Source organism: Lissotriton helveticus, chromosome 5_1 (assembly GCF_964261635.1).
Source record: "Lissotriton helveticus chromosome 5_1, aLisHel1.1, whole genome shotgun sequence".
Lineage (NCBI taxonomy): Eukaryota > Metazoa > Chordata > Amphibia > Caudata > Salamandridae > Lissotriton > Lissotriton helveticus.
In genome coordinates, this window is record NC_136065.1 from 1,345,699,648 (window position 1) to 1,345,727,466 (window position 27,819).

Here is a 27,819-nt window from a genome sequence, read left to right on the forward strand (position 1 = left end):
ACCTCGTGTCTCACTGGGACCCTATGTCACAGAACTTTGATATTCTATTGCAGGTCTCTCCAGGGGTAGTCAAACAGCTCCAGTGGTGGCTCGATCCATCGAATCTCAGCAAGGGGGTCCTGTTGCCCCTCCTTCCAATCACAGTCACTACAGATGCCAGCAGTCTGGGTTGGCTCATCAGCCCAGGTGATTTCATCTCGAGAGGACTCGTGTCACACTTCAAAGTGGAAAGAACTAGTAGCTGTGCTCAAGGCTCTATTATTCTTTGCTCCACTACTGGGAACCAAGCCAATACAGATCATAACAGACAGCCAAGTGACGAGAGCATATGTGAACCATCTGGGGGGGTTACCCAAACACCAGTGTTTGTGGGGTTAGCAGAGGAGATTGGACAGAGGGCAGAACAGCACCTCCCCTCAGACAGAAATCTTGGAGGGAGAATGGGAGTGCGGATCAATTGAGCCACACATTCCCCTCCTTGATGTCCCTGTCTTTCTGCCCAACAGTGTTTCAGGGGATCAGGGAGGGTTGGGAGATCCATGGTTAGATCTGTTTGCTCCCCTCGGTTTGCTCTCCTTCCCAGTTTCTGCTCTCTCCTTCCCTGTCAGGAGGCCTGGGCAGTGGATGCCATGAGCTTCAGGTGGCCGCGGAGTCTCCTTTATGCATTGCCCTTGATCCGCAGAGCCTTGCCCAAAACCAAGAGAGGTCACTCAGAGGTCCTACTGCTAGCCCCTTCTTGGAAATGTCAACCCTGGTACTCTTGGTTACTCCATCTGGTAGTCCAGCCCCTGTGGATTTTCTCACTAGCTCCAACACCACTGAGGTTTCTCTCTCTTTCAGAGGACATTCTCCGATGCCTCTCGTTAGGGATCTGGAAATGGAAAGGCAAGGATTAGTTGCTCTATGTTGCCCTTTGGGTATTACCCTTTCAATCCAGAAGTCCAGAAAGGCTGTAATTCTTAGATTTTATGAGAGGCATTGGAATAATTTCTCATTGGTGTGAAAGTAGAGGTGCCATTCCTTCCTCATGTGAGTGGGGTAAAATTCTAGACTTCCTGAAAAGTGGGTTTTTATTAGGATTGGCTTTTTCCAATTTGACAAGTCAGCAAGAGGTTGTCCACACCATCAGGGGTCCTACCATTTCCCAGTTTGATCATCTGTCTTCCCGGTTTATGAAATGTTTTATGTTAAGACTACCAGCGGCCATGCTCCTTCATGGGACCATCCATTTGTTCTGTCCTTTTTGCAGTCTTCCCCTTTTGAGCCCCTTCCTTTAGTTTCTTTGAGGTTCTTAGCATTGACAATATTTTTCCGTGTGGCAATCACCTCAGGCAGGAGATTGGGGGAGATAGCACCACTTTTATGTGATGAGCCTTATTTATGTTTTTTCCCTGATAAGGTTGTCCTTCGCCCAGTCTTGGCGTTTGTACCTAAGGTGGCTTTGATTTTTCATGTCTCAGGATTTGGTTTTCCCTGATTTTTTCCTGCTCCTTCCACATCTCAGGAGATGTATTGATATACCTTGGATCTTGCCAGGGCATTGAATACTAACTTCCAGAGAATAGCTTCTTTTAGGAAGGTTGACTCTTTGTTTGTGAAGATTGGTATGTGCAAGAAGGGTCAACAACCTATGGTTTCTACTTTAAGCTGTTGGATCAGGATGCTTATTTGTTCGGCATATCAGGCGTCCAATGTGTCTTTTCCTTCTTTAGTTCAGGAATGTTCCACTAGGGCAGTCTCTTCTACCTGGGTGGCTTTCAAGGGGGTATCTCAAAAGGATATTTGTGCAGCCGCCACTTGGGCAGACTATAACACCTTTGTTTCACACTACAAGATGTGGATGGGGGGTGTTTATTCTGCAACATTGTGGACTGCTGTTCTTTTAGCAGTCTAGTGATAATCATTCTGCACGTTTTCTTTTAATTGAATTTGCGTCAATTAAGTCTTTGGTGCAGCATTGATATGCTTCAATCTATTTATTTTAGCTTTGGTATATGCTCACTAGTCAGGACTGGGGCGAGGACGATGGATGAGGTAGGTAAGTACTCAGTTACTTATGGGTAATCTTCATTACTCTGAGTCATAGTCTTCCTCACCACAGTCCTACATTCCCTCCTTCCCTCCCAATGTATGTGAGGGGAAATAAGTTGCGGGGAGGAATATTGCTTAGTACTGTCAGAAAGAGCACTGAGATGGCTCTGCCTTTATAGGTGAGTAGTGTTACTTCCTGCAGTGGCATAGTTGGATAGGGCATGTGTTTTTTGTGTGTTTTTTTTACCTTTAGGGGTGAACACTGTGCAGGAGCCACGGAGTAGCTCACTAATCAGGAGTGGGATAAGGAAGACTATGACTTGGAGTAATGGAGAAAAACGGTAAGTAACTAAGTCCGTTCTTCCTTGGGTGGTCTGCTGCAGGCGATTGGCAAGTCCTTGTCAGCGGGCTGTATTTCTGGTTAAGCTGGTTCAGCAGTTCTTTAACACCTTGACCGCGGCGCCGAAGCCGCGCCCTGTGCTGGACATTCCAGAACAGGGCGCGGTCGTGACGGAACCGTTCCGTCATCAGCACAGCTCAGCCGTGACTGATGACGGAACGGTTCCGTCACCAGCATGGAAGGGGTTAAAGTGCTCCACCCATCTCCATTGTTCGTTCATCCACTGAAAACCAAACTTTGACAATTAGTTTTAGAAGTTGCGCTGCCAATTAATTATTTTTGCATTTTTATAGGGTGCCCAGATGGACCCATGTTACCACAGCACCTCTTTTCCATTCCTGGCCTTTGCTTATACATATTCATACACGCCCACATGCCTGAATCAGGCCGGAGGCTCCTGATTTTTTAAGCCAAAAATTGGTTTAATTTGGCTAGCTCCCTCAACAAACTATTCACTTCAGTGGACTTAAATGGGAAAAATACCCTCCTCCCCAATTAAAATGGATCAAGTCTTCAGGACCTGGAAAGTACTGATATGTAAATGCAAGGTGTTGGGATGGAATCAATAGTAATAGTAATTGGTGCAAATGTAACACTAAGCTTGCTCCCCATAATTGTCCTGTATTGCGTTTAAATATGTTACAGATTAATAGCAGCGAGCATGCTCCAGCAATTTGCACAGAGGAGAGAGTCCATGGAGCGATGCTGATGTGGCTCAATGCTTATGCGGTGTCAGCCCTGTCAAGTATCACGCTTCAGGCGTGATTCTAACGCATTTCAGTGTGGTGGTCCGCATCACCGCACTGAAATGCGAAGTCACGCATATTAGGGCTTGTGGTCCTCAGCTGTCAGAGCTGCGGTCGAGCTCTGGCCTGTTTAATTACTAATAGCAGCCGGTGAAGCGCGCGCAGTTCGACATACTAAAGAGGCTGGTTTGTTGAATTTATCACTGCGCAGCCGCACGCATTCCGCACTTTCTTGACGTCACAGCAGCTGCAGCCAATCAGCAGCTGCAGCCAATCATGGGTAGTGATACCGGGCGGGAGTTAATTCAGCAGAGCCCGCTCTCTGTAAAATGAGGATTTATGTGGATTTGGAATTGAGCATGAGTCCGACCCCCGAGGACACGACGGAGGCCACTGTGGTCTTGACGCCGCCCAAACAAACTGGCCAGGACCCCTGACTGCAGCTCTCAGCTGACACTGAGCCGGGCCAACCGAGCTCGGGCTGTCAGGCATCGGACAAGGGGAGGGCGGCCGACATGGAATGCAGCTGCTCTCTCCGCAATCCCTGCATAAAGTAAGTGTGTGGACGCATAACATGATTAATTGCAGTAACGTTAATTTAAAGTTCCAAATGTTGTGGTTCCCGTAATTTAGAGACTCTGCCTGCCAGCAGTGTCTATTTAGTGATAAGAAATAATATTTACCAAATGTCCTGGATAGTGGTGGGGTAATCTTTGCTACAAAACATGCCTGGTACCGTCGGAGCGAACACTTTCTATGTAGAAACGCAAATATTCTGACAAAACTTTGAATTGTCTAGTCCCGGCTTTTTCCTGACCTCAGGCCACGCTGTACCTCTTTTCCGTTATGTTGGCCTCTGCAAGATTCCCTCGGCCCGCCTTCAGAGCCATATCTAAATTTCCATGAATGCATGAGACTTTTACTCGAGTGTTTACATGGCTCAAGCTCTAGACGGTAACTGTGGATGGCAGCTCTTTGTCAACTGATTAATGTTCTTCCTGGAGCACGATCATTTTAGTGAAAGTCTTGACTGATTATAAGTAGCACAGCAGGTTAATATACCTGCTGCAAAATACGCGATCCATGCAGATCAGGGAGTACACATAATGAAAATAGGCCAGTGCTTTAGTTAGAGAGGTAATTTTTTACTTGAAGTGTATAAGTTAAAATCCCAGTTTAGAACATGGAGCAAATAACTGTCATAAAAGAGCTGGAAGCAAACTGGAAGGTAGAGATTAGGTCGCTATGACACCCCCCATCCCTGTCTTTCATTATTATGTTGCAAAAAGGGCCTGGCTGACTGTAATTTATGTGTGCCTCAGTCTCACTCTCCTGAGGCTTGCCCAATGCTTAGAGTCTTTGGCCGCTGACCGATCAGGTTACAAGGGCACTAGGATGTGCCCTTCAATTTCTGGTGCTTTGCAGATATGTTTTAATATTGTTTTAGGAGTTTCTAGTTGCTCAAATGGGTGTCATTTCTGATAATTGTATGTTTCCTTCGTATTCAATGCTTGATTTTGCTTGTGAGAAAGTGTCACTCATAATTGTTTAAATGTCACTCATTATTACACTGAAATTATGAAAACGTCACACATAGCAATCTGAAACCTTGGCAGCTATGCGGTGTTGTATATTACATTCATCACATATTAGGTATGTACTTATTTGTTCATAGTTTGTTTGCTCTAAATTGCTCTTACTAACGTGATGCTTTTATTGTTATGTCATCATAGAACATTCAGCTTGTATATACATGATGTCATAGAATCGTGGGCTCATTTTAAGCCACTCATGTTGGCTGTTGAGCCGCACTCGTTTGTTGCCTGCATTCAGGCCTTTGTTGTTAATACATCTTTTTTTTTTAAGTTCAGGTTAATACATCTTTTTGATATCCTACTGGTTCGTGATTTCTTCTGTCAAGGACCAAAGCGGGAGCAGCACGGTCAAACTCCAGTACAGTCCCAGCAGCTTCACTAGCGCGCTCTGATGCCGAGAGCCACCCGGTCTTTACCGCGTATCAAGGGCGTCATCCGACCTCCTGTGCATCCCTCCGGGTCCTAGGCCGCGTCAAGTTGTGTGCTTGGCTCTGGGCGAAAGCTGCGGCTTCAGACAGGACGGCCCGTCTCCTTGTCTCCGAAGCCAGCGCGTGGCCCTGGGCCTGGGCCTACCGTTTGCGGTGAGTGCGACTCCCCTTTGTAGTGAGGAGCTGTGGTGTAGTACAGCAAAATCGCATTGAATTACAAAAAAAAAAAGCTCATCCTTAGGTTTACGGCACCTGTCAGAGGGGGTTACGCAGCCACTTGGCCTCTTTCTCAGCTCGGGAAGGGGGGTAGGGCGGAGCTTCCTCGAGTCTGCTGTCATTTTGTGACGAACTGGCATTTACCCACTTCACTCGATTTGTATAAGTTTTCTCCAGTGCTTTGTACATATGCGGCCTGTACAGTGCTGCTTACTAACTGGAACCGTTGCTTGCTACGACCAGACTGCCCACACTAAAGATTTCTTAGTTTTTGGCAGAATTGCCCAGGTAAACAGTTTGCCCTGCTTTTAAAGGAATCTGTTTTGTAGGGAACTCGTTATGCTCGAGAGGAGTTGTGTGGGTTGTAGGAGCTGTTACCATGTGTACCTGTTTGTGGGGAAAGAACTTCGCGTCTTGCTACTACTCTAGGGTGACCAGGCATCCCCGTTTTGCCAGGACGGTCCCAGTTTTTAACCAGCTGTCCCAGCACATTTCAAGAAATGTAGCTCATGTCCCTGTTTTTAAAGTGGGTCGACGGAAAACGATGGGAGGTGTTTTTTATGTTTTACAAAGCAGGGATAGTTAGCAGTTGTTTCAAGAAAGCAATTTAATTAACAGGCAAGCTACTGGCAGGGGCGGCTCTAGGCTCATGGCAGCCCTGGGCAGGGAGGGTAGGTAGGGGGCCCCGGAAGAGGCACGGAGGCCAGTGAAGAGGGGGGGGTCAGGGTGTTTGGAAGTGGAACAGAGCCGGAGCCCGCCAAATCCCTGCCAGGGGCCACCACGCAAATATGTATCCATCCTCTGAGGATTATTATATTAAGGATATATATCGGCGTGGTGGCACCTGGGTTTTGGTGGCCCTGTGCATGTGCACAGCTTGCACATGCCTAAGGCCACCCCTGCTACTGCGTTTAAAATTGCATTTTATGTATGTTCTAACTGCTTGTTCTGTAATTCTCTGCTGAGGAACGCTCTCATCGCTTGAAGTAAAATTGTAGTCCTTCTTCTATTTTTGTGAAATGTCCCAGTTTTTGGCTTTAAAATTCTGGTCACCCTATACTACTCACTTGTGGGAATTAGAGGCGCATGTCCAACGGACGGTGACAATCATTGTCCAAACGTTCCAGTTCCCCGTGCCCTTAAAACTTGAGCGAAAAATGCACAGCGAACGAGCCAACTACATCACGTATGCAGTGGTCGAAGTGCATTAAAAAGGTACGGTGATGTAATGTGCGCAATGGGGGCGTGGTTACAAAAATTCTGTAGCTTTTTTTGGTCTTTCATCTTCAGGTAACCACATATAAAACAACGCGCAGCATACATGAAAATTAAATGCAAGTTATGTTAGTCAGTCGGAAATGCACTATTGTACAGCACGAAACCTCGATTAATTAATCCACATAATTGAATCTTGGTTGCTGCAGTGGATAATAGTGGATCGTGTATGTTTAGTACTTACTACAAGGTCCCAGTATGAGATAGCCAGCACTATGAACATGTAAGTAGTTTTAAAATGTACATTACACACAGTATAAGATAAGCAGCTACAAAAGGTACAGAAAGATTTGGGATAAAAAAGTGCTTCCAAAATGTAATTGTCAGTAATACCCACACTGTACGTGGTTGACTTTTTTTTTTTAATAACTGTCATTTAAAAGCATACACTACACAGCTTCACTGGTAACTCGCTTACAGTACCTCCCAAAATTAATAAGTGTGTCATCAGGGAGCTTCAAGTGATTCCATCAATTAAAGCCAACACATTTACATTTCTTTCAGGAAAGCAGGCACCCTGGCAGGAAGGATAACAGGTCCAGGGATCCTAGGTCTAGATGTTGATTCATAATGTGTTAAAGGGTAAAGGAACTGTGCTCGAAGCTCTGGACAGTAGTAGCTTCTCAAGGTCAAGTAGGGTTATATATTAGTGAGCTGACGTTCCTACGTCTTGAATAAATACTAAGACAGCAAGGATGTTTTCTGTCACTGTCAATAAAAGCTGGCTGCTCTTCAATAAAAAATAATAAAAAAATTGATGAAACAAAGAGTAAAATGGATTAAATGAGTGGCAAAGCATTGGAAATGGAGTATTAGCCGCCAACCAGCGAAACATTTTTGCTAAAAACGATTCATCCTTGTTGTCTTAGTATTTATTCAAGATGAAGGAACATCAGCTCACCAATATATAACCCTACCCTGGCAGGAAGGCTTGCATAGCTGACTGCTCCTCCTTCGGTTTCACAGCACACGAAACTCCCTATCTTTAATTAAGCTGAAGCCTTTCAACTGTCTGAATTAACTGTCAAAATTAACGTCCTGTTATGGTTTTTTTTTTTTTTTTAAAGGGTAACTATTTTCCTAAATTAAAAAAAAAGTATGGGCACGTTGTGCCTCTCAGACCCTCCCACACTTCTACTAATGCTCATATGTCTTTGACAGTAACCTTCCCATGTTGTGTAAAGACACCCCTCTATTTCCTTCCATTCTAGGCTTGTAGTCTAGTCAAGAGGGATTGAGTTCAGTGTGTCAGTGCCTGTGCTTAGTTTTTGTGCTCTGACTTGACAGCGAAGCTGCCTCAAGACTATTATGTGAGAATCACCAGTTGAGGGGATTTGGCCACATTTTGGGAGCTAGAAATACAAGTTTTAATTGGGCATACGTTGTGTGCTTCCACATAAAAGTGCTTTTCCTCCACTCAGCTTTGATCATTTTGTTCATTTATACACCTTCCATTGTTTTAACCTTCAGGGGCATGCATGACATTGTAAACCTAATAAAGTGCCTTGGATAACTAGATCATTTATTGTATTTTTCACTGGCTGCAGTACAGATGGGAGAAGGGCAGTCATTGACCTTCATGGATTTTTAGGTCTAGCTTGACAGTCTGTGCAGGTAAGCACGGTGGGGCATGGCGGGGTCACAGTGGGGGTGGGGGTAGTGAAAGTGACAAACGACGGGATAGAAAATGTAAAATAAATTAAAAAACACTTACCTTGCGAGCACAAGGTTAGTGGTTTTATTTATTCATTCATTTTGCATTCCCTCTTCCGTTGTTTTTCAGTTTCACCCCCGCCCCACCAGGCTTACCTGCACGGACCTCCACTGTTGACAGTGCAACAGTCACCTGCCCTTTTAACCTATACCAATATTGTTCTACTGTTTGCTTCCACAAACATACAAATCCATCCCTATGCTACCCATTTGCTATGCTTCACATTACAATATATCATTCTTTTTAAGCTTACCTATTGGCATTGCCAATGGTTGTTATTTTGGGTGTTTTGCGACATGGTCACATGATCCCCTCAATCACAGTGGAAACAGAAGGAGTGATAGACACACATTAATTGTTTGATAGTATTTGTGGCTCCATGTTTATTATCCTCAGATTATCACTTCTGCTGTAGATAGCACATGTGAAGGAACACACTAGCCGTTAAAGAATTCAGGCGCTGTGTCAAGAATGTGCGGTTATCCCATTACTGGTATTATTGTGAACAATATTATTAATCTTGTATTCTACATCATATTGGATTATTTAGGGGCATGTACTGTGTTATTAAGGGTGCTTGTATTTGCATTAGCAAAGCTATGTGTTTACCCTACTTTATAACAGGTTCTAAAGATTTGGATTTGTTCCACCAACAGAGATATATAGATGCCACTTTTAGATGATTGGGGTTTAGTAGTTCTAGAAACGATGGTGCTGTTTGCTGAACTGTGAAGTCTCAGCATATGGTTTCCAAAGTTCCGTTGGTATTTGGATGGCTTTCGAAGTTTTGCTTCTCAACTGGATCTGCTGTCCATAGGTCCCCGCGAAATATCCACTTTCTCTTGCTGCCTTTTCACAATCTCTGGAGGCTAACGTGGCTTAAATCGAATCACGCTGCACCCAGAAACACTAAGATTTAAAACCTCCAAAGCTTAAACTCCCCACGAGGCGAGATCGGAACTTTACTTTCAAGACACAAATAAGAGCTCATCTTGTCACATCCATCTATATACATCTGAACTGGCCCTCAGCTAGTCTTTGAGAACAATATGTACCAAAGTCTATTAGCATTTCTAACCTACTGTTTTCTCCTCTGCGGTCTATGTTGTATTTCTCGGTTACTATATATATATATATATAAAGCCCCCCTGGTGCATCACAGCGATAAAGCACTATATCAAACAGAAAAGTACATTTCAAATGACCCATACATGTGACGCTGTAATCGGTTGGTGACCTGAATCAGGTTGTGGGAAGGGTGATGTAGAGATGGACAGAGCAATGGCACTAATAGTTACTTACACGTTTTGTAGTATTTACATCTAAGTCCAGAGTAATTATGGTCTAATTATTGCTATGTGTCTAAGCCTAAAGAAAACGGCCCAGATGGTTGATTCCGGTACAGCTAAACACGCCTTTCTACCAATGTGTTGCTGGCCTGAAAGAAATGCAAATGTGTGTAACCAGTTAATCTGCAAATGTAAAGGATTTGCTAATTAAATCGTGCACATTTGCATTTCTTTCAAGCCAGCAGCACACTGGTAGAAATGTGTGTTTAGCTGTCTGCCAAGCTTTTATTTCTCTGGACGGGAGAGTTCTGCTACAGTTAATTGATCAAATCACTTTTTGAGTGGTAGTGCACAGAGTTTACTGAGCTGTGAAGTGCTTGCTTTTAATTGTCGTTGTATTTACATAGTGCTTACTATCCCTGAGAATGTGTTGAAGGGACAGTTATGTAAAAAAAATTACATGACATAGGGTCTGGTTATTACTAAAATGTATGGGTCTCATTTCTAATGAAATGGTGTAGGGCAGCTCCACAAGTATTTTTGCTGTGCTGCCCTATGCCAATTCAATAGTATAGGAATCAACTGTATTTATAAGATACGGTGCACTCCTGTCCTTCCTGCCGGCGCACAATTTGGTGCCTAGCGCAGGGTTTTTGCATTGTTGGCAGGATTGTTTTTGCGCAAGAAGGCACGCCTTTCCGCGCAAAAACAACCCATGGAGGCCTTTTCCTCTTTCTATGTGTGCTACACATAGAAAGAGGAAATAATTGAAGAGAAATAAAGATATTTTTCCTTGTTGCGCATTCCCTGGGACAAGGTACAGATTTGACCCATCCTCAGGTTTACAGATCCTTGTAAATCTGGGAATATGTCAAAACCCATAGGAAAACCCACTGCAACGCCCATAGAACGCCCCGCGCAGCGCACTGTAAGGCAACGCTCTGACTTGCGCTGCGTTACCTTACACCATATCTAGGTGGCCTTGAAAAGCCATGCAAAGGTACTTTGCATGACCTTGTACATAATGGGTCTGCACCAGCAGAGTAAGGGGCTTATAAATAAGCCCTTATGTTTTGGAAGCATCATCTATATTTTGGAAGCACCATTTTATCGTAAAACATTTGGCACATTTTGTAATGGTCTATCTTATTCTGTGTGTAATGCAAGTATAAACCAAAGACTTAAATATTCACAGTGCTTTCTGTCACAGGCTGTGACCGCATAGCACTAAAAATACACAAGTCACTATTCTCCACTGCACCAATCACGATTTAATTCTGTGGCTCTCTCCTTTCACACAGACCTTTGGAATGCATTAACTAATAGAAGTTTACTAATCTATTATGTTTCATTTCCCACTGAGTAACAACTTTTTAAAATGTATTTATTATTCATTGAAGCTGCCCGATATTTTTTATGTAGCTACCTGATTGTGAAAGACCTAGAAAACGTATGTATGTTTTAATTATGATGAATGATTTTCAGCTACCTCCAGTTATATGCAGCTGTAAATGCCAAGCTGTCGGCATCCCATGAAATATAGTATGATTTTCCTCTAATGCAGTGCAATAAAGTTGCAGCCCATGCATTACAGCTAATATTCCAAGGGCCACTGGAATTATGCGATTGTGCGGCAGCAGTAATTTTAGCATAATTATAGGTTTGCCGCATTTGCAACATAATCCATCATCTGCTGCATAATCTGCTGATTTTAACACAAAAAATGTATTTGCTCAAGAGGATTAAAAGTTACTAAAAAGCAGCAACAGGTGATGCCTCTCTGTAGAAGGCCCTTTGTAAAGCTGCTCTTGTCATCTTTTTGTTGCTTATTGCTATATTTGGGTTTTAAACTAGTACTAATGAGGTGCAACCACAGATTGACTGTTTCTCTGGAGGACATTTATGGTTGTCAATGATGAGGACTATGCGGTTCTAGAATTTGTTTTCGGGAGGGGGTCCCTACGCCTAAAGAATTTTGATGGGGGCTCTCGTCATCAAAAAGTTTGGGGACCACTGGTCTAAGGCAATGCTGTTGTACATTGCTCAGGGTTTTGAAACGTATATGGGGAATTTGCGTTTAAATTAAGTTGCAAGCAGCTCCCAATTTTGATTTAATTGGCAGTGTTTTCATTTGGGATTGTTATGCTCTTGTTTCGCGGCTCTGGCCCAGCAAGTTTGCAGAGGGTTAGGACGCGTGTGCATAGGCAGATCTGTCATCTAAAATGGCACAGTGCTTTCATGGATGATCAAGTGGATTTGAAACTTCATCTCGACTGGCAGAGATGAAGTAAGCTGCATCATAACACTTCCATGCGTATCATTTGGTTCTTTTAGCTTGTTTAGTTACTCTCTCTTTACATCACAATGGATGTTCCAAATGAAAATCTTTCCCACGTTTTTCATTGCGCTTTTTTTGATTTCACTTTAGAGTAAAGAATTGTAATACAAAAAGACTTTGAAATGGCCTCCAGCCCTTCCAAGGCGCCAAAGCAGTGGGTATGTAGAAACTTTGTCTCTAAACATCAAAACCATCAGTGTCATGAACATGCTTATCTTGTAAAGTTTGATATTCCGTGAGAATTCAGTGTAACATGTATGTTTTCCCAGTGGCTGGTGAGTTTGCCACTCTGTGTATTGAATAAAACGATGAATCTCGTGCTTCTTGCATATCTGTAATGGGCATCGTACGTGGCATACCATTTGACTGATCAGAGAGATCTGTGCCCCTCCAGTCAAGAGAAATTAGGTGTATATGAAATGAATCCTACCTTTCAGAAACTCGAGTGTTCACAACGGATGTTCTTGCTGATCAACCAGAAGCCTAGACCCCTTATATTTCAAAAACGCTTTTGCAGCCATCCTCAATTAGATGAGATTTTCTGACGGGATCGAAGTGGTCAGCCAGGGTTCTCGTCCACAGCCGAGGCAGCGTGCTTTTGCACAAGGCTAATGCTGTTCAGCAGAAAAGTGTACTCAAAGCTTCAGCCTTAGTGGGCCATCTGCCCTTCTTTGACCCTTAAGTGATGCCTTGAAACCAACCGCAGGGAGGACATTGTGCTTACAAACATACCAGTGTCACCTATATCAAAATACCGCCCTTTGGCAATGTTCTTTAATGACTGTTTTAAGTTTCTTTTCAAAGGCAATAACAGTACAGTATGCTCCTTGTTTCTTGTTCTTGGGTTAGCTCAGATTTTTTTTTCTTTAAAAATACAAGCCTGATGAATGAAGAAGTTTCTGTTTTGGTTAATCTCGGATTAATTTGGCACAGTGGAAAATGAATAAAAGTACATATGTAATGCAGCTCAGGATCTACTTTAATTGTGTTACCATCTACAACGTTGAATACGATAGATCATTGTGGATGTGGAGTTGCATATTTATCTCCCAGTGACCCATGTTTAGGCATGCACGCCAAAAATAACAGCTGCAGTAACAGACACTCGCAGCATAGGAAGATTGCTCATTCCCAACAAGGCAACTGCGATTTTGGAACTACAATCATTGATAGAACAAGCATTTGCAATGCAATAGGTCTCGCATTAGGAAAGTGTGAGCTATTGGTATTGTAAATGACACATTTTTTTAATGTGTTGGCTATAAAAAGATATAAATTAATAGCATTGTTATTCACAAAGCCAATAGCTTACACTTTCCTAATGCGAGTCCTATTGGCTATGGCAATGCTTGTTGGTAGCAAGCAAGGACAGTGCTGTTGTGGTGCTGAGTGATGATGTGGTGGTGCCCCCAAGTGAGATGGTGGTGCCCCAGAGTGAGGTATCCTCTAAATAGACCTGTAAACAAAACCCTCGTTATGTATATAACATTGATTAACAAAGCATGGGATGCGTTATGAAGAGAGACTAGTAGGCACAGATCAATACTGCAATGATTTTCTTAGCCAAGAATGGAAGTATGTCTGCGAGATGGAGAGTGGTAAATTGGATGAGGAAGATGAATGAATAGGAGACCGGAACAGTAAGCACGGGAGAGGCGAGGGAGAGAGAAAAGAGGAGGAGGGGGCCGAGATCCAAGATCAGCGAGGGAGGAGGTTGGAGATAGGCCAAAATTCATAGGAGCAAAAGCAGCGAGCAACAGAAGTGAGCCTGTATGGAAGAGAAGAGCCAGGGCAAACAATATGAAACAACAAGGTTGAAAGCGAGAGAGAGAGAGGGAAGAAACAGAGCTAAGGAGCGAGAGAGCTGGATGAAGAACAGACCATGAAAACAAGTAAATAAAGGCTAATGAGAGCGAGGCCAGCAAGCTCGGGAGCACATTCCTTTGAAGTTTGATGCCGGGGCGGGGGAGCAAATTGAGAGCGCACGCCGGCACACATGCACTGGCCATAATCCTCATTCCAAAGCCCTCTGGCAGCCTTTCCTGGAGCCCCTACATAAGTCTAGCCGGAGCAATGGGCAAGCACATTGGCTCAGCGAGACCTAAAAAGGAGGGAAATAAGCACCAAACTGCATCACACGCCAGATATGGCAACACAATGAGAAATATTGCCTTTCAGCGGAAAATGGTATAGTCCAAAGCTCTGTTTTTAATATAAAATCAGGGCTTTCAGCGGTCATTTCACTGAAAATACAAGATTTGAAAAAATACCGTCTACGGGTGCTCGTGGAAGACCATTCCCATGGACTGGAATCTAGAGAATTCTAAAGTGATTCTGGCATTTTACTGACCTCTGCTGGTCGTTTTCTATCAAGGCAGTTAAATTGAAGGCAGTTGAACAGAAAAAACGACGTAGAGACAGTCTTTTACTCTCTCAAATGTCCTGCTTCAACCTTTCTCTTGCAGTCACTGCTATCCTATCCAAATAAGACAGATTGGCTTCTGCGAGGTAGTAGAGGCTGCTTTTGGCTGGGTTTTACTACCTAGCCCACACCTACTAGCTAGAATGATAATGTAAATATATTGGGCTATTCACTGCCACTTATACACCTCTGCACTAACAATTGACAGAGGACTGCTCTCCAACTAGACATGTTAACTTATTGCAAAATGCTGTAATTCAAGGCACCCTTGTTAACCTCCATGTATGACATCCTATTAACAGAGCCACTGAATTACGCAGTGCTGGTCACAGGCAACAACCTTATTGAAGGTTGTGCCACTGCACAACAAATTGTGGTGATGAGGATTTAGCTACTTTTGACCCCATTGAGCTAGAAACAAAGATGTAAATTCTTCAGATTGTACATCAAATGATTGTAACAAAAAATATATATTACCCCTTCTTATGAGGCATGTGCTGCCTGTTGGCTTTTAAGTGTGGGAGGAACTCACTGCCTCGCCATATTTGTTTGTTCTCAAAGCGCACGCCCCATTTCATATATTAAATACTCTGTTTTAATGTCACAATAATTTAAAAAAGGCATACTTTAATAAACTCAGTCCTACAGGAATCAGTTAACACCCCTAAACCTTTACAGGTGGATCAAGGACCTGTAACAAAAAAGGGATGAATCCTTGATGCTTGCTCTTTCGACCCCCAGTTAAGTCAAAGGAGCTCAGATTAATCAATTCTTGTCTATTTCATGGGGTGCTGAGTGATTGTTCGAGTTACTATCACCGTAAATCCAGTTTTGAAAGTGACTACCAACAAAATATTAATCTCACCTGCTGAAGGGCCTGCACAGGCAAGCTTTAGAAATCAGATGGTCTAGTCTTAGAGAGGGGACGTTCCAGGCACAAAAGTTTCAGCTTTTGCCACATTACACTCCTTAACACATTCAGGTGGATAGAGAAACCTTGTAGTAAAGGTCCACATAGAGGCTAGTGTGGAGTTGACTGATGTATATACAAGCCACCGGCTACCCTAGAGTCAAGCAACCTCAGACAAATGGAACGGTAGGAGTATAATCAGCAATACTCATATGGCAGAATCGGTTTCATCACTGGTTGCTTGTGAACTACCCACATGACTGCTACAACATTCAGGGGAAGGGGGTGCCACGAGGCTTTGCATAATGGTGTTGAATAGATCAATCCTCTAAGCTCAGAGCAGCCACACAATGAGCAGAGGAAGACCACAGGTGGAAATGCCATACCAAATTGCCAAATGCTACTAGCCAACAAGCCATGACATTAGTACTGCCCTACCCGATAGGTAGGAGGCAGAAAAAGCAAAGCTTCAAGTCACTCTACTAGCTATATTCAGGGCCATAGGAATTATGCGGCAGAAGGGCAAATCATGCGGCACATTATTAACCTCATTTAGTACTTAGAGATTTGGGGGGACCTCATTACTACCGAAATATAGAAATAAGCAACAGAAAGGTGACCAGTGAACATATGCTCTTATGTAGCAGCACCATGCTGCTGCATTTAGTAACCTTTGAACAGTTTACTAAAAAACAATGTTAAAATACACAGATTATACAAGCAGATGGACCACGTGGCGAATCTATAATTATGTGAAAAACGCCACGGCCGCAGAATCGCATACATCCAGTGGCCCTGGCTACAAGAAATAGCTAAAATCATTATTAACGATCCAAACCATGAAAATGACTGGCCCATGTTGGCACCCGGCTTTACATACACAAGTAAATGATGCAAACCCATCCTGAGCGCACAATTACTAACCTGGCTCATCTGTTCTCCAGTCGCAAACGATGCAGTCTGAAAAGAGACATGACAGCAGAAACTAGTCAGAGGCAGATAGCATGAAGAGATGTTAAAGACTGATGTTTACAACTAACGATGGTTGATTCAGTTAATGCTATTATAGCAGGAGCACCAAATAGGAAGCGTGCTTCAGGACTACACTAATTGATAGCTTTGAGACTGGCAGGATACTCGGTTTAGTGACACCAAGCTCAGTTAAGGTGTGAGTTGAACAAGTGTCAACCCTGGGCTATTAGGGGCAGCACTTTTCAGTTAAGGATGCATCAGCTAGGAGCGAAAGACTGTTCTTCATAGAGAATCAGCTGAACTATGTGCTCATCATGCACACCCTGGGCTGAGTGCTGCGGGGAGAATGTCTGAGCTGAAATACTTCTGAACTCACCTTTTCCTGCAGAGTATACTTGATAAGGGATTCTACCGGAAGGCAGATTGACTCTACAAGTGAAAGTCATGGGGGGGAAAAAAAGCCATCAGGTAGAAGCATTATTTTAAAATAAAGCCACTGCAAGATGTCAGCGTGCTCAGAGTATCAAGTGTGGTTAGCTCTCATCATTACTCTCTTGTTCAAGAGTAGCAAATACACAGTCATCACAGCAGCACGCTCAAGCTCCCCAGCCACCTTAACATGTCTACAAACTAATCTTTAGTTGAACTATGAGGTCTATCCCCACCCACCCTCATCCTAGAGGCTGGCTAAGCCATTTACACCACATTAAAATTACCACGATGCCCAATGTAGATAACAGTCGATATTTACCGTTTTAGGTACATTCTGAAGCTCGAATCTAAAAAACAAACGAGTGTCTGGTCACCCCCAAAGCAATGCCGAATATTGGGAATACTCACTGTTACCTGGCAGCGTAGACTGCCTCTGTGCTCACACAAAGCGATACACGAGCGCAGGCGGGCTCGCAGCCCTTGTCCTTCTACTTCCATGGCCCTGGTCTGCCCCCTGTCCTCGGGCTCGGGTCGTGCGCAGCTGATATTAGACCCGGGTCCTTGTCCGTGCTCTCTTTCTGTGGCGGGCGGGCACGCGCGCGCTCGCTCAGTGCGTAAGAGGGGCGCACTGGGCCTTGTTCTCTCACGCATCTGTATAGGAGGCCGAAAGGGGGCACGCGCCGGCAGTCAGACAGACGGACGGACCAAGCGCCATGGAGCCGCCGCTGCTGCTCGCCGCCTGCCTCCTGCTGCTCGGTGGGGCCCGCGCCGACCTCTCAGGTGAGTGCGAGGAAAGAGGGGGGGGACATCTCACCCTTGGGGGGTGGAGGCGGCGGGGGGGGGGGAGTTGGTGTCTGTATGTGTGCATGTGTGTGTGTGTGTATGTGCGCTCGTGTGCCCGTGTGTGTGTCTGTGTGTGTGCTTGTGCGAAAAGCAGGGGCTGTGTGTGTGTGTATGCATGAGGCGTCCAAGGAGAGAAAGAAGAGACAGGAGAGGGTGAGCGCGCGACCTGATCCCATTGCGGCCGGCTGCGTGCGCGTAACAGCCTCTTGTCCGCTCTGCCTAGTCCTTGAAAGTAAAACGCGTGAAACGATTACAAAAGACTCGCTCTGCGACTGCAGGCCTTTGGCCTGCAATCGCAGGGCGAGACCTAAAAAACTGCACATAGGAATACATAACATAGATCGCGTAACCATTTCTGACTGTATGCAGTGCTAGGAATACATAACAGAGATGGCTTAACCATTTCTGACTGTATACAGTGCTGATATCGAGGTTTACCCCAGTCCAGAGTTCCATGTCATTTGATGCACAGGTCCAAGTCCTGTGCTCTCCATGCCACTGGAATCAAGCTATCATGGCTGATGACGGCTGATAGCCAGAAACCGGTCCTAGGATGCTTGATTATGGTCCAGGGAAGACATGGCTTGGCAGTTTGGGCTGGACTGTTCCCATGAGGCACAGGGTCAAGACTGATTTGCATATGGCCATTTCTGAACTGGGGTGGTGTGGTGAGCAGAATAACGATGATTAAACCCAGATCTGTGACTGGGGTGAATGTTTTGCCATTGTGCAACATTCCATCCATCAATTGTTGTTTTTGCAATGGTGCATAATAGGCACACTTGATTGTTTGAGATGGTACTGCGAAACCCATAGACACCTAGACCTGGATTGAGGTGAGTGAGTTCTAAATGGATCCATGGATAGCGAGGAGCAATAAGCTAATGATCTAATGATAGGCTGCTTAGAATAAGAAGACATAGGTTGGGGACAGGATGTAGACCGGTCGACGTCGAAGCTGGGGAACCAGGTTCGAGTCTCGGCAGCGACGCTCAACATCCTGTCATTCTGGGCAAATCACTTAATCTCCTGTGCCTACAAAAATAAATGTGTCGTCATGTAATGAAACTGGTGCTATGTAAAGCGCTCTGATACCCGATACTTTGGGTCTAGTTTGCGCTTTATAAAACTTAAAAAAATAAGATAGGATACAGAGAGCAGACAGAAATCGTCCATTATGAAATGTTATCTGGTAGATATCTAGAGGCCACATGTATTAAGCATTTCTGCGGTCGGAAACGGCCGATCACTCAGTTTCGACCGCAAAAATGCTTTTATATATGTATGAAACACAAATTGCGATTCGGTAACATGTTACCGAATCGCAATTTGTCTTTGTGATTCGGTATTTGGAAGAGGCGTATTTAGGGCGTCCCTTCCAAATACTGAATCTGAATGGGATGTATGAATGTTTTGCGACCGAATTACGATTGCCATTCATATTTTGCCCAATCCTTGAAGGAGGTGGTAACCGATTCGCAAATGGGAAGGAGTCCACAGGGGACCCCTTCCTCTTTGATAATGGAAAATAAATATTTTGTAAGAGCAGGAAGTGGTCCCGCGGACCACTGCCTACTCTTAAAAAATGGTCCAGCGGACCACTACCTACTCTTAAAAAATGAAACTGCAAAGTTTCATTTTTTAGGTCTCGGCAACGAGAACTATTGTCGCCGAGTAAGCTCGCAAGGGAGTACAGAGCGGTGCACGAGCCGACCAGGGTCTGTGGACGCGCACACACAAAGGCAGGCAGGCAGGCACACACCAGACACACACACGCACGCACGCACACACACACACACACACACACACACACACAAACCCTCCCTCTCTGCCCACTCCCTCTCTGCCGGCCCCCCCCTCCCCCTCTACCCCCACTCACCGGGCTCTTTCCCTCTGCAGCGGGTCAGTCAACAGGCAGCAGGCAGGCTCGGTGTCTTCTCCGGCGATCTTCAGCTGATGTGCACGCTCACGCTGCGTCTCCTGCGCGCCCACCACGCTGTTTCGCGCCCGTTGATCCTCAGCTTGTGATTACTACTCCTTCTAACCCAGATTCTAAATTACTATTTCTTGGTTCTCTAACTCCACTCTGTTGATTCGTAACAAACTGATATTCAGCACATTTCACAGTCTCGCTTTTGCTTCTCATAAATACAATAAGATTATTTTAAGCAATGTCTACCCTTCTTTTGGTTCTGTGCCTATTATGCTTCGTACTATAGAGTTTTAGAAAGTGTGGTGGAAGATTCCATGATATCAGCGGTGTGAACAGTGCAGAGTGAGTGTGCAGAGTGCAGAGTAGTGAGTGCAGAGTAGTGAGTGCAGAGTAGTGAGTGCAGAGTAGTGAGTGCAGAGTAGTGAGTGCAGAGTAGTGAGTGCAGAGTAGTGAGTGGGCAGAGAGAGTGTGCAGAGTGTGCAGAGTAGTGAGTGCAGAGTGAGTGTGCAGAGTAGTGAGTGCAGAGGAGTGAGTGCGCAGAGGAGTGAGTGCGCAGAGTAGTGAGTGCGCAGAGTAGTGAGTGCGCAGAGTAGTGAGTGCAGAGTAGTGAGTGCAGAGTAGTGAGTAGTGAGTGCAGAGTAGTGAGTAGTGAGTGCAGAGTAGTGAGTAGTGAGTGCAGAGTAGTGAGTGCAGAGTAGTGAGTAGTGAGTGCAGAGTAGTGAGTAGTGAGTGCAGAGTAGTGAGTAGTGAGTGCAGAGTAGTGAGTAGTGAGTGCAGAGTAGTGAGTGCAGAGTAGTGAGTGCAGAGTAGTGAGTGCAGAGTAGTGAGTGCAGAGTAGTGAGTGCAGAGTAGTGAGTGCAGAGTAGTGAGTGAAGAGTAGTGAGTAGTGAGTGCAGAGTAGTGAGTAGTGAGTGCAGAGTAGTGAGTGCAGAGTAGTGAGTAGTGAGTGCAGAGTAGTGAGTAGTGAGTGCAGAGTAGTGAGTGCAGAGTGCAGAGTAGTGAGTGCAGAGTGCAGAGTAGTGAGTGCAGAGTGCAGAGTAGTGAGTGCAGAGTAGTGAGTGCAGAGTAGTGAGTGCAGAGTAGTGAGTGCAGAGTAGTGAGTGCAGAGTAGTGAGTGCAGAGTAGTGAGTGCAGAGTAGTGAGTGCAGAGTAGTGAGTGCAGAGTAGTGAGTGCAGAGTAGTGAGTGCAGAGTGCAGAGTGCAGGTATGTGCAGTGCAGTGCAGGTGAGTGCAGTGCAGGTGAGTGCAGTGCAGTGCAGGTGAGTGCAGTGCAGTGCAGTGCAGGTGAGTGCAGTGCAGTGCAGGCGAGTGCAGTGCAGTGCAGGTGAGTGCAGTGCAGGCGAGTGCAGTGCAGGCGAGTGCAGTGCAGTGCAGGTATGTGCAGTGCAGTGCAGTGCAGGTATGTGCAGTGCAGTGCAGGTGAGTGCAGTGCAGTGCAGTGCAGGCGAGTGCAGTGCAGTGCAGGTGAGTGCAGTGCAGGTGAGTGCAGTGCAGTGCAGTGCAGTGCAGTTGAGCGCAGTGCAGATGAGTGCAGTGCAGGTGAGTGCAGTGCAGTGCAGGTGAGTGCAGGTGAGTGCAGTGCAGGTCAGTGCAGTGCAGGTCAGTGCAGTGCAGGTGAGTGCAGTGCAGTGCAGGTGAGTGCAGTGCAGTGCAGGTGAGTGCAGTGCAGGTGAGTGCAGTGCAGGTGAGTGCAGTGCAGGTGAGTGCAGGTGAGTGCAGGTGAGTGCAGGTGAGTGCAGTGCAGTGCATGTGAGTGCAGTGCAGGTGAGTGTAGTGCAGTGCAGGTGAGTGTAGTGCAGTGCAGGTGAGTGTAGTGCAGTGCAGGTGAGTGCAGTGCAGGTGAGTGCAGTGCAATGCAGGTGAGTGCAGTGCAGTGGAGTGCAGGTGAGTGCAGTGCAGTGCAGGTGAGTGCAGTGCAGTGCAGGTGAGTGCAGGTGAGTGCAGTGCGTGCAGTGCAGGTGAGTGCAGTGCAGTAGAGTGCAGTGCAGTGCAGGTGAGTGCAGTGCAGTGCAGTAGAGTGCAGTGCAGTGCAGGTGAGTGCAGTGCAGGTGAGTGCAGTGCAGTGCAGGTGAGTGCAGTGCAGGTGAGTGCAGTGCAGGTGAGTGCAGTGCAGGTGAGTGCAGTGCAGGTGAGTGCAGTGCAGTGCAGGTGAGTGCAGTGCAGGTGAGTGCAGTGCAGTGCAGGTTGAGTGCAGTGCAGGTGAGTGCGGTGCAGGCGAGTGCAGTGCAGGCGAGTGCAGTGCGTGCAGTGCAGATGAGTGCAGTGCAGGTGAGTGCAGTGCAGTGCAGGTGAGTGCAGTGCAGGTGAGTGCAGTGCAGGTGAGTGCAGTGCAGGTGAGTGCAGTGCCGGTGAGTGCAGTGCCGGTGAGTGCAGTGCAGTGCAGGTGAGTGCAGTGCAGTGCAGGTGAGTGCAGTGCAGGTGAGTGCAGTGCAGGTGAGTGCAGTGCAGGTGAGTGCAGTGCAGGTGAGTGCAGTGCAGGTGAGTGCAGTGCAGGTGAGTGCAGTGCAGGTGAGTGCAGTGCAGGTGAGTGCAGTGCAGGTGAGTGCAGTGCAGGTGAGTGCAGTGCAGTGCAGGTGAGTGCAGTGCAGTGCAGGTGAGTGCAGTGCAGTGCAGGTGAGTGCAGTGCAGTGCAAGTGAGTGCAGTGCAGGTGAGTGCAGGTGAGTGCAGTGCAGGTGAGTGCAGTGCAGGTGAGTGCAGTGCAGGTGAGTGCAGTGCAGGTGAGTGCAGTGCAGGTGAGTGCAGTGCAGGTGAGTGCAGTGCAGTGCAGGCGAGTGCAGTGCAGTGCAGGTGAGTGCAGTGCAGTGCAGGTGAGTGCAGTGCAGGTCAGTGCAGGTGAGTGCAGTTGAGTGCAGTGCAGTGCAGGTGAGTGCAGGTGAGTGCAGTGCAGTGCTGGTGAGTGCAGTTGAGTGCAGTGCAGGTGAGTGCAGTTGAGTGCAGAGTGGTGTGTATTGACAATGTAAATGACAATGCCATTTATTTATGATTTAAAGAAAAAAAATGTCATGAGCAATGCCAATAGCTCTACCTTTAATGATGCCGAGACCATTGCATTGTAAATGCTTGTCTTTTTAAATGCATCCCGTTTTCCTTTAAGGAAAACGGAATGCATTTAAAAAAAGACTGCTTTATTTGAAAGCAATCACAGACATGGTGGTCTGCTAACCTCGGCAGGCCCCACCATCCCTGTGATGGCGTATATTCCTAATGGTTTGCAAACTACCTCATTAATATGCATGAGGTAGGTCTATTTGCGACCCATTAGGAATCGCTAATGAAACTCAATCAAGTTACTTATCCTACTGGGCTATGCACCGGCTTTGTGACCTCCATGTCCTGTTCCAAATCTCTGCAAGGTGGGTGTGGTCTACATTCATTTCGAAGTGACTTCCCATTAAATTGGGTTATAAAATCATGTATTATTTGAGAACCCAGTGCTAAGGTTGCTTTGGGGGCGTAGGTTTGATTTTGATAACTGAAACTCGATGTAAACTCTGTTTCTCATGGACTAACAGAAGGTAAATGACCATCGTTCATTTAAGAATAATACAGAGATGCCACAAACACATACAGGACCCGAGTAAGAGTGAAAATCAGAACTTTGACTTTAGTATTTCAACCCTATTTGCTTAGGTCATAATTCATGAGGCCTTGATAAAATTCGAGGTTGACATAACCATAAACGGAACTTCATGTTGGCTGACTCAGTTATTGCACCAGAAACCATAAAGTACACTTTTACACTGACCTCTTTGGATATGTACAAATGCAGTCATATATGAATGAAAGCAATGAGTAGATCAAGTTAGGAGTCCTCTGTGGTAAAATGGGACCTAATAACTAGGCATCAATATTTTCCTTAGTGAGTTTACTCTACTATATAGTGAATTAATAAATTAAAAAGCACGAGATACTAAGAATACTCACGTACCTTGATGATTAAAGTCCTTTTCACTCTTTATTATAAAGGAAAAAGTAAGGTACTGCACATAACTCAGTGATGTCTGCCTTATAAATATCCATTATTGTATACTGGGCTAATGAAATAAGGCGGCAGTGAGGGTATAATTTTCCCTCCACAGGAAATGGAAATTCATGACAAAGAAAGACCATTTATGAAGAATACACACTTATATGAAACCTTCCGTGGCTTCATAAGCTTATTTTGATATTTGAACACCAGTGAAAACAAATTCGGGGTCAATCCTATTGGACATGCCTAGATTTCCTAATAAAGAAAGTCGTACGGGTTCAGCAGACCCTATTCAAAAGGGAAACGACCTTTACATCACGGTTATTACACCGCAATGCCATTACAGCGCAGTCGTTACAACAACCGTGTTTTTACCATGCAATGCCATTACTACGCAAGTCATTACATCTACTTGCATTAGATGACGCGCTAACATAAGGAATAGTATAGTTTAGTATGCCAACACCTTCCCTCTGTTGCGTAGGCTGGAGTTAGAATAGTAAATTATACATTCCTAATGTTAGCGCACCATCTACTGCAAGTCGATGTAATGACTTGCGTAGTAATGGCATTGCGTGGTAACAACGCAGACGTTGTAACGACCGCGCTGTGAACGCAAGCGATGTAATGACTCGCGTAGTAACGAGTCATATTCTATTCAAAATGTTATTCTTGAACTATTAATGATTTTGTTTTGCAAATAAATACAGGGCTTCCCTTTTAGTCACAATGTACATACCTTCGCAGTATACAGTTATATGTAAACCGTATACACTAGTGCAATCAGCAGAAAAGGTCTTGGTCACATTTCTTGTTATAAAAGCACCCCCGTTTGATTCTGTACAATCCAGCTATGCTTTAAAATATTTGTTTTGAGCTTTTTGTTGACAATGTATTGAAGCATTTCTCAAGGGTAAGAAGCAGCCATGTAGAACAGTAATGTAACTTGCATATATGTTTTGTTGGTGTCACACTAGGGGACTGATTAAGATTCAGATAATCAGACATGTAAAAAGAGGCAAAATGTTTCATAAGTGCCCAGTTTATGATATTAATACAATCTGGGCAAAATGATCTCATTTCATAATGTGACAAACAGTGACTAGATATTTGTTTGCAAAGTGTCGGGCGCTGCACAGCCCTTCTGAATGAAACAGAAACCTTTGGTTTCTAGAGTTGGAAACATTTTAATTTATTTGAAAACGTAAAATTATGCAGCAGGAGATGGATTATGTTGAAAGTAGTCATATCAGCGTGAGAAACATTGCTGAGTTGCCTAATTTACGACATTCTGATTATAAACGTAATTCTAAGAGATCTTTCCAGATCACGATTAGCTAGAATGGTGAATACCATTCCACATGCTCAGAGGCTGAGACACTTGCTGAGATACTTGTCAGAGGAGCTTTTCCTTCTCGTAGCCGGACTTCTCTGGGACATCCTCCCCTCGCCCCCATTCCTCTTACCTCCTGCCTCCTTCAAAGCTTGCCGTGGCTGCAAGGCCATGATTGGGACTAGTGGGGAGTTCGGGCAGTGTAGCTGAAAGGCTGCGTGCTGGGGCCCTTCTCGGCCACCGTTGAGATTTCAAGTGTCTCTGGGCTCGCTACAGCCTGCTGCGGGTGTACTGGGGGAACGGGGGTGCGCCAGCCGTACCTCAGCCGTGCTGATCCATGGGTCGTGTTTCTGTACCGGGTGCCGGTTTTGCTCACGGCTGCCATCTTGGGTGCGGGACAGCTGATGCTTGCCAGCGCTTCTTGTCGTGGGGGGCCGTGGCGTCCCGGGATTTTGTTCACGGACATCTTGGGGCCTGTATGCTGTTGTGGCCCCCTCTTGCTACCCTGCAGGGCCTGAAATCTGCCCAGAGACTGCCGGTGAGTGACTGCCGACTCGTGCGGCTGGGGTGCTTAGATTGGGACTGCCAGTCTTTGACTGATCAGCAGCCTACCATCTCTCTGTTTTTCTGCCTCTTCTCCTGATCTCTTTTGTTCCTCCTTTCATATTTTCTGCTTTTCTGTTACTTTCTGCATTTTTCCACTTTTCCTCTTGACATTATTGCTCCTTTTCCTCGCCGTGTCCCCGCTGATGCTCGTCCCACACGGCACCACTTCCGCTTTTCCTACAAGCACCGCATCAACAAACCATCGTACACAAAAGCACCCTACGCCTCACCACTCACTCAGATGACCACTTGATCAACATAAAGCACTTCAACTTCCATTCCAACCCGAACACCACCCTCCGTGGCACCTTCATCTACAGACCCCCCCCGGACCCTGTCCATCCTTCAGCAGCTCAATCATCGACTTCATCACACCCCACGCCCTCGCCTCCAAAGACTACATCCACCTTGGCGACCTCAACTTTCACCTGGATTACCTAAACGACAAGAACACAGCTTCCCTGCTGTAAAACCTCGCCACTGTTGGACTAACACAACGGGTCACCTCCCCAGCCCACTCAGCAGGACACTCGCTCGACCCCATCTTCTCCACCAGCGACAATATCAACATCAGCCATACCTCTGAGTTCCTTTGGACCTACCACCGCTGCATCCACTTCTCCTTCACCAAACCCACTGTACACCACCACACCCACTGCTACCCTCACAGAAGTTGGTATAAGGTCACCGAAGAACAGCTCACCTCAGCAAAGCCCCACCACTGAAATCTGGGGACGCTAATACCTCAGCACACAACCTCCAACGATAGATCTCAAACTGCGCCGACACACTGGCTCCCCTCAAGAAAGCTCCAAGCAAGCAACACTCCAAAAAAGGTAGCTGATTCTCTCCCACCCTTAATGAGTCCAGACGTACCTGTTGACGGCTCGAGAAGAGATGGAGGAGAAGCAGGACCCTGGAAGACCACTCAGGCTTCAAACCCGCTGTCACTGCACACGACCACCTCATTAGAATAACAAAGCCACCCTCCAAGAAAGGATCAACGCCAACAAACTCAATGGCAAATAACTTTTCGCCGTGGTCAAGGAATTCGCCAAGCACAGTACAGAGACAGCAGACATCCCTCGCTCCCAAGACCTCTGCAGCAACCTCTGCACCTTTTCCCACTGCAACATGAGGAGCTCAACGACAGCTTCAACAGCCTCGATACCCAAGCCCCTCTCACCTCGCACGCAAACCACCCCACCCAACAACACCGGACCCCAGCAGCTCCTGCTCAGCTGGACTCCCTTCACTGCTGATGATACCCTCAAGATCATGGAGAGCATGCCCTCTGAAGCACCCTTGAACCCCTGCCCTCACCACATCTTCAACAGAGCCGGCACATCCATCGCCGCCGAACTCTGCTACACCATCAACTGCTCCATCAAATCCGCCACCTTACTGGAAGACTGGAAACACGCAGAGATCTACCCCTTGTTGAAGAAACCCTTTGGGGATCCAACGGACCTCAAGAACTTCAGACCCATCTCTCTGCTCCCCTTCCCAGCCACGGTCATTGAGAAGGCCTTCAACGCCCAACTTTCCGAGTTCATAGAAGCAAACCACATCCTGGAACTCTCTCAATCTGACTTCCGAAGCAACCACAGCACTGGGGCCACCCTCCCGCCGCCACAGACTTGGTCCACACCCTCCGAGGCAAAACTGCAGCCCTCAACCTCCTGCTCCTTTCAGCCACCTTCAACACAGTTTCCCACCGTACCCTATGCACAAGACTCCACAATGCTGTCATTCACGACAAAGCCCTGGAATGGATCCACTCCTTCCTCACCGGCCGAACACCAAAGAGTCAGACTACCTCCATTCCACTCTGAACCCACAGAGATCAGCTGCGGAGTGCCTCAGGGCTCCTCCCTGAGCCCCACGCTCTTCAACATCTACATGGCCCACTCGCAGCCATCATCTGTAACCACAGACTCAACATTGTCTCCTACGCCGCAGACACCCAGCTGATCCTTTCCCTCACCAATGAACCCCCAGTCGCCAAGAACAACTTCCACAACTGGATGAAGACTGTCGCTACCTGGATGAAGGACAACTGCCTCAAGCTCAACTCAGAGAAGACCAAAGTCCTCTTCCTGGGCTCCACCCGCAGATGTTGGATCCCCTCCACTCCCACAGACCACACACGAAACCTTGGCATCATCCTGGACTCCTTGCTCACCATGAACCGCCACATCAATGGCGTCTCATTATCCTGCATCTACAGGCTACACCTGCTCTGAAAGATCTTCAAGTGGATCTCCACCGAGTTCAGAAAGATGGTCACCCACGCACTCATCATCAGCAGATACGACTACGGCAGTGCACCCAGAAACTCCTCAAGAAACTGCAGAGCATTCAG

The 27,819-nt window shown here is 46.1% G+C and overlaps 1 protein-coding gene, 1 non-coding gene and 1 pseudogene across 3 annotated transcripts in view; 1 reads left to right on the forward strand and 2 right to left on the reverse strand.

Annotated features, from left to right (window-relative positions):
* The first annotated feature begins 5,216 nt into the window (after positions 1-5,216).
* OARD1 (O-acyl-ADP-ribose deacylase 1) overlaps positions 5,217-27,819 on the forward strand; it is a 44,783-nt gene continuing 22,180 nt past the window's right edge. The window contains exons 1-2 of one of the 2 annotated variants that reach the window (XM_078644230.1): positions 5,217-5,353; positions 12,123-12,190. In XM_078644230.1, the coding sequence (XP_078500356.1) occupies positions 12,155-12,190 (36 nt within the window). In that variant the 5' untranslated portion in view covers positions 5,217-5,353; positions 12,123-12,154. Of the gene's footprint in view, positions 5,354-5,538; positions 5,705-12,122; positions 12,191-27,819 lie in introns of those variants that run through there. The other variant, XM_078644231.1, reaches the window with a different exon arrangement.
* On the reverse strand, positions 15,531-15,603 carry LOC144756950 (small nucleolar RNA SNORD47). The gene has a single exon (XR_013595427.1). It is a non-coding gene; the product is annotated as a small nucleolar RNA SNORD47 (small nucleolar RNA).
* LOC144756957 (small nucleolar RNA snR60/Z15/Z230/Z193/J17) lies at positions 16,586-16,661 on the reverse strand (annotated as a pseudogene).